General features: G+C 37.3%; 1 protein-coding gene across 2 annotated transcripts; it reads left to right on the plus strand.

Annotated features, from left to right (window-relative positions):
- The first annotated feature begins 869 nt into the window (after positions 1–869).
- LOC119997379 (putative clathrin assembly protein At5g35200) lies at positions 870–6835 on the plus strand. Of its 2 annotated transcripts, none has more exons than XM_038844345.1 (15): positions 870–1041; positions 1699–1821; positions 1909–1978; positions 2092–2189; positions 2943–3084; positions 3234–3334; positions 3931–4014; positions 4186–4236; positions 4361–4426; positions 4510–4575; positions 4678–4758; positions 4870–4947; positions 5502–5660; positions 5734–5922; positions 6023–6835. In XM_038844345.1, the coding sequence occupies exons 2-15, from the start codon at positions 1723–1725 to the stop codon at positions 6395–6397; spliced, it is 1659 nt and encodes a 552-aa protein (XP_038700273.1). In that variant the 5' UTR covers positions 870–1041; positions 1699–1722; the 3' UTR covers positions 6398–6835. The 2 variants fall into 2 exon arrangements, with proteins under 2 accessions (XP_038700273.1, XP_038700272.1); XM_038844344.1 differs by lacking the exon at positions 870–1041 and adding an exon at positions 1048–1244.
- The last annotated feature ends 260 nt before the right edge of the window (positions 6836–7095 follow it).

The raw sequence follows: 7095 nt of genomic DNA on the forward strand, positions 1-7095 counted from the left end.
TTTCCAAGAAGAAGCAATTAGTAACTGTGAACTGTGAAGTTGTCATAAATCAAAATTACCCAATCTAGCAAAAAAATGAATTGTAGGGATAAAAAGGTAAATGATCACCTACAAACAGACCTAGCCTAAGCTTACATCCCTATCCTTGAATCAACGGATAATATTTGTTTTTTTACTCCATCATGTCCTTCTAACTGGGCAAAAAGAAAAAGTCAACTACTTTGCCTATTTTGGCGCCTTTTCTAGTTATTCTTTTCTCTCTTTTTTTCCCCTTAATTAAAATGGAAGGTATTATAATTTGTAATATTAGTTTTCTCATCAAATAGATACATGATTTATTTGGAGCATTAATCAAATTATATTTTTTTAGGATAACATGTGAATCCAGTGATAGAATTATTGGGGTGCAACTTAAAGTTTACAAGTTCAATTCTTAAAAATAATATCTCTACATATTATGTGGGGATAAATTATTGCACATCTTTCATGTCTTCAACACCAACCACACTGAGAACTTTATGCATGGGACGTTGTTTATCTATGTATATGGGGATCCGCCTGCAGGCTACAGCAGCTACTACCCTTTTATTGTGAAATTAAATTTTTTATGATAATTTGATTTATACAATAGTAATATTAACGCTATTTCTGTAAAATAGTAATGGGATTTAGTCAACAGACAAGAATGACAACGTGTCAAAACCTCATTGGTAGACCGAAAGAAAAACATGATACGCACCGCAGAGGAGTGTTTCTCAGATTTAACCTTTTAGGGTGCAGCAGTATGTACATGTTCTTATTACAATGCCGTATTCTGACACCACAGACTGACAGGGAGACAGGAGAGAGAGTATGTATTTGTATGTATAATTGGAACCATATTTAATTAACGCAGTAATTGTCTACGACGCCGACGACCCAACCAAACCGAGCTCCATCCACAGCTCAATTCTTCTGGTTCTACTTTTCTTCTTTTGTGTGCTCGTTCTGAGACCCGACCATTCACCCCTCTCTCTCTCTCTCTGGGATTCTCTGCTTCAGGTTTACCCACCTCTCTGATCTCGCTCTTTATCTATATATACACACATATATGTGGACATACATGCATGTATCTGCGTGTATGCTGTTGGGTTGTTTTCAAAATCTCGAATTTCGACGGTAAAGGTGCTCGTTTGATTAAGAGGGATTTGGGATCCTCTGTTTTCATTTGGGGGAGAGATCTTTTAATCGTTCAAGTCAAAAGTGTATGTCTTTCTTTTTATTGGTTTTTGGTTTTAATCACCGTACGTTATATAACATCCGATTCTGAGACGATTTGCTTGAGTTATTTTCATTCTATTTCTTTTGTATCTTTGTCTTGATTGATAGAATTAAGAGATTCTGTATTGATTGGCATATGATCTTTCAGTTATTTCTGTTTAGTTTGATTGCTGATTCAGAGTATTGAGAATTGATGATGCTCTGTGTGTAGTAATTGGATGCCCAAACAACTGGATCTTAATTTGTATACACTTGTATTATTAAAAGATATCAACTGTTGATATATATAGCAATTCCAGCTCATCTGAAATGGGTTTAGATTGTATTCATTAATGGGATTTTGTTGTGTTATGTATGGTTGAAATAGAAGGACTGTATTGGGTAGTTTGTGGATATACGAACTCGGGAATAACATCATTTGTTGATGTGTAATTCTAGACTTTTGTGACTGAGGGAGAGAGAATGTCTGGAGGTGGTACTCAGAAGAGTATTCGGAAGGCACTTGGTGCGCTCAAAGACACGACCACTGTTTCTTTAGCCAAAGTCAATAGTGATTACAAGGTATAAGCAGCTTAAATGTAATTCGTTTGATGTTACTTCCACCGTGGAAATGTTTGACTCTTTTTGCTGGAGTATTTAACTTTGCAGGAATTGGACATTGCCATAGTTAAGGCTACTAATCACTATGAGCGCCCTGCAAGGGAAAAACACATTAGAGGTGGGTGGTCTATGACAGTATTCAATTATATAATTGTAATTAATGTGGTATTCCCATAGAAGTTGACAGTGAATAAGGGAAGCTTATGACATTGTGTCTATTTCTCTTTTCAGCTATTTTTGCTGCTGTTTCGGCTACCAGACCTCGTGCTGATGTGGCATATTGCATCCATGTACTTGCCAGACGGTTAAAAAAGACACATAACTGGGCGGTATGTATTTGGCACAAAGAATGTACTTAACTGGATAATTATTAAAATCGTCCTTACATTTATAGAAATACCTTTGTTAACTAAATGAATATCAATGAGGGACTCCCCTTTCCTTTACTTCATTAAAGATCTGATATAAAAATAAGTAAGAAAAACTATTGAGCTACATAGACAGGAAAGGAGATTCTGGAAGTAAAATATTCACTACCTTCTTCATCATCAATGCATTGGCCAGTTAGAAAACAAGACGTTATTGAGTGGATTTTGTGGCGAAGATGTATTCTCATCAGAGATTTTAAGAAATTTCTCATTGTAGCAGTTCATGCGACACCTTTGACATGTTATGTGTGTTTGTTGCCTTTAATTTGTTATCCATTTTTGACTATTTGCAAGAACAACATGGGCAAGGAGAGGCCAATCAAGTATCTGTTACTATTTACCGCAGAGTTCATTTGGGTGGCTTTTCTTTTGAATATAAGCTATTCTTACCCTCACACATGATATTAATATTCACAATGGTGATAACCTGGTTTCTATTCCTTTCTGAATAAATAGGGCAGTTGGCTTGATGGCCGTGCGCAGGATTCATGATTAATTGTTGGCCAGTTAGTAGTTTAAGAAATTGATGCTTTGAGAGGTTTCATATGCATATAAGATGTGTTTGTTGGTGTGTGTTTATGTGTGTAGCGATGTGCAAGTGTTGCTTTGCTAGGAGTTGTTTGACACTTTAATTGACTATTCGTTTGTTTTTAGGTTGCATTGAAAACAATGATTGTAATTCATCGCGCACTGAGGGAAGTGGACCCCACATTCCATGAAGAGATCATTAATTACGGAAGAAGCAGAAATCACATGCTCAATATGGCTCATTTCAAGGATGATTCTAGCGCTAACGGTACATAAATTCTTTAGGAGGAACCTTTTTTATGGGGATGAATATTGGTCAAGCTGGAATGACGTCTTATGTTCTCTTTGGCTAAACAAAGTTTTTCGTCAGAATGAAGCATTATATTTTAACAAAATTTATATTCTTATGCTGTTCAGCATGGGATTATTCTGCCTGGGTTCGTACATATGCCCTATTTTTGGAGGAAAGGCTGGAATGCTTTCGTGTGTTGAAGTTTGATGTTGAGATGGACCGGCCAGTAAGTAATTTTATCTTTTAGTCTCATGCATCATTTGGCTTTTGAATTTGAAATGTTGATACTACTTTCAATCTATGGTGGCAATTTTTTGGGCATATTTGGCATCAATTATGCGTTGGATTCCAATCAAGTAGGTTGAGTTCCGATGCAGCCAAGAAAGGAAAAGGCTAAGAGAAACAAGATACATCTTGAAATTAGTGATGCTGAGTCAAATTTGCTTTGGGTAGCCCTTATATGGAAAGGTGTCTTGTATATCAATTTATTCTCTTTGTCGAAACGGCAGCTTATCTTGGCATGCTATGGATATATTTAACGTATTCGTATCATATGGATTACTCTTTAGAAGTTCTGATGACTCTCTAGCTCTATCATAACCGTTCCTTTGCTAGATTTGTGAAATTTTAGACTCTCGTCCTCTATCTTCTTAATTCTTTAATCGATTAAACACTCTCACAATTCCCAATTGTGTCAGTGAAGTGTTGATGACAAGCCTTAGTTGGTCTTTATCTACGTCCAGTAGCATAAGTGATCACAGTACCATTATAGTTTAAAAAGCCTAATATTACAGAGAAGTGATTGGTGAAAGCTTGATGCAGAGAACCAAAGATCTGGATACCACGGAACTTCTCGAGCATTTACCATCTTTGCAACAGCTCCTTTTCCGTGTACTTGGCTGTCAGGTAAGTTTTTTTGTCAAACTTTATTAGAGAGACCTTTTGTCTCAGCATTGTTGCCTGATTGTTTGTACTTGACAATAAGCACGTTAATATCAATTAATAGCAAATTTTTAGTGATTTTTCCCCTGCGTATTTCTTTTCTTATGTGGGAAACACTCATGATTTTGTGTGCAGCCGCAAGGAGCAGCAGTCAATAACATTGTTATTCAGTTAGCACTGACAATGGTGAGTTTATTTTTTTTTACTACATCATGTTTTTCCACAATATCAGCTGAATGGATGTGGAGATGGTGTTCACTTCTTACTGACTGTATTCTGTTATTTCTTGGTCAATTATTAATGCACATAGGTTGCTTCTGAAAGCATGAAAATCTATCAAGCCATAAGTGATGGTACAGTTAATTTGGTTGACAAGGTAACCACCTATCTTTGTTTATGTAATTAGAAGCTTGGCTATTCTACTGATCAAATACGTATGATAACTATTGATAATGACAGTTCTTTGAGATGCAACGCAATGATGCTATGAGGGCACTGGATATATACAGGAGGGCTGGACAGCAGGTAATTCCATTTTGGCCTAATCGTCTGGTGACTACTTATGTTCCATTTGATGAATATAATTTATATATAATGGGCAACTCTTATGATTGTTTCAACTTTCAGGCCGAGAGACTGTCAGAATTTTATGAAATATGTAAGAATCTTGATGTTGGACGTGGGGAAAGATTTATCAAGATTGAGCAGGTCTGAGTTAGCACACATGTTTTCATTGGGAACCAATTTTACTTTCTTTTTTCAAGTTTTTAATATGATTCTCTTCAATGTTCTCCTTGGCTAATTGTGTCAATAATGTAGCCTCCTCCATCATTCTTACAAGCCATGGAAGAGTATGTGAGTGAAGCCCCACGGATGTCAACTGCTCGTAAGGGTCAGGTATGCTCGTTGACTCTATTAAAACTGCTTGTTGAGTGGCGCATAATGAAAATTAGGGACATCTTAGGAATTTAGTTTGTTGGTAAAACAAGAATGCTTTATTAAATTGATTAATTGTGAATGAGCCGGGGCATAATATTCCTAAGTTCACGAGCATTGTACCACTCTTATGAATAAAGTTGGAGATGATCAGGCAGGAGTATGCACATCTAAATCTCTTTTTGGCCAGTCAAAGTTGCTAATGTAGATTTCGTTAAGAGTTGCATGCAGCTGTTGCAGCATGTTATGTTTTGGATCAAACTCTGCATAGTGCTCCATATTAATTCCTTTTGTGGAGTTTCACGTTTAATGTCGTTTTGAAGTATGCAACTCTTTGCAGTGATACTCCGCCGTTCTTTTTTGTAGTTCTCTGCAATGATCTTTGCAGTTTCCTTTTTTAAGAATATAGTGTCCAGTTTTATTTTAAATATCTACTTGGTTGCTTATTTCTACCCGGTTGCGATGGAGACTACCAGCAACAATTATCACCTGATTGATCACTTTTAACTTACCAGGTCGTCGACAATAAAATTTCTTCACCCAAAGAAGTCTTGGCTATAGAATACAAAAAGCCTGCTGAGGTGCAGGAGGAACGTCCACCATCACCACCTCCTCCTCCTGAGCCGGTGAAAGTAGCAGCACCTGCTCCTGTTGCTGAACCAACCGATTTGTTGGTTAGTCTTTGTCTCGTGTTTTCGAGAACTCATAGATTATTTCCTATTTTAACTTAACTTCATGGTTTTGCAGACTTTGGATGATCCAGCTCCTGCAGCTGCATCAGAATTAGAACAGAAAAATGCCTGGGCTCTGGCTATTGTTCCAGCTGATCAACCAACCAACACTGCTCCAGTACAAGCAAATGGAACTACGGGCTGGGAATTGGCACTGGTTACTGCTCCAAGCTCCAATGATGGTGCTGCTGCTGCCAGCAAATTGGTACTTGTACTATTTCCCTAGTCATCTCATATCTCTTACACACAAAATGTACTTTTCCCCTTTTTTATTGACGTTGTCAACTGGTGTTGAATTAAAAAAGGCTGGAGGCTTAGACAAGCTTACGCTGGATAGCCTCTACGACGATGCAATTAGACGAAGCCACCAACAGACCACGAGCTACAATCCCTGGGAGGCAGCACCAATGGCCGGTCTACCAATGCAACAAACAGCACACGATCCTTTCTATGCCTCCAACACAGTAGCTATGCCACCATCTGTTCAGATGGCAATGATGTCCAACCAGCAACAGGGTTACATGTTGCAACAACAGCAACAGATGATGATGATGGGTCCACAACAACAGCAGCCCCTAAATCCATTTGGTAATCCATATGGACCCGGTATGTACCCTCACAGTTCAGGTATGCCCGTTCCAGCCTACAACCCATATACTGGACAGTCTGGACTTATGTAGATGCTTTTCGCGATGAACACGTTCTTTATCCGATAAAAATACGTCAAGGTTGAAAATGTAATGGAAGAATCATCACGACTTTGCGGATTTGAAGACTAGACAATTGTGTATGATATCTTTGTGTATGAGCAGTATACAGCTAGAAAAGGAGATTCATTATTAAATAATCAGCAAAGTAGGAAGGGATTGTTGATTTTTTTTAGGTTCATGAAGGCCGGTAATAATGATTTTGGACTCGATCCTTATGTTTTGTTTTTCGAACCTGCTTGTTTATTGATGATGGTTAAGCAGGAGCTTCATATGTTGCCAACTTTTCTGATTTCAATTCTTTTACACCCCTCCTGTATTCTTATAGGTAAATAGAAAGTATTTGTAATCTTCTGTGATTTTGCATTTATAGAATGAACTGAGCTCTGTCTCTTGTCTCTGGTTGTCTCAGTGAGTTTCAGGTTTGAAGTTTAAGCTTATGGAAGATATATCTATGGTCTTTTTTGTGGTGCCTTCAATGAAAGCATATCATTAAATTCCATGATTCCTAAAGTAATCATGATCAATTTTATTATCATCAAATTTCTTTAGTTACAATCTATTCAACCAATGTTCACATTTTTTAGTTAGGAATGGAAAATAACAGTTGGGTCCAATTTTTATCCACAAATTAGGGTCTAATACTCTAATTTACTAAGTGGGTAGCATTA

Source organism: Tripterygium wilfordii, chromosome 4 (assembly GCF_013401445.1).
Source record: "Tripterygium wilfordii isolate XIE 37 chromosome 4, ASM1340144v1, whole genome shotgun sequence".
NCBI classification, from domain to species: Eukaryota; Viridiplantae; Streptophyta; class Magnoliopsida; order Celastrales; family Celastraceae; genus Tripterygium; species Tripterygium wilfordii.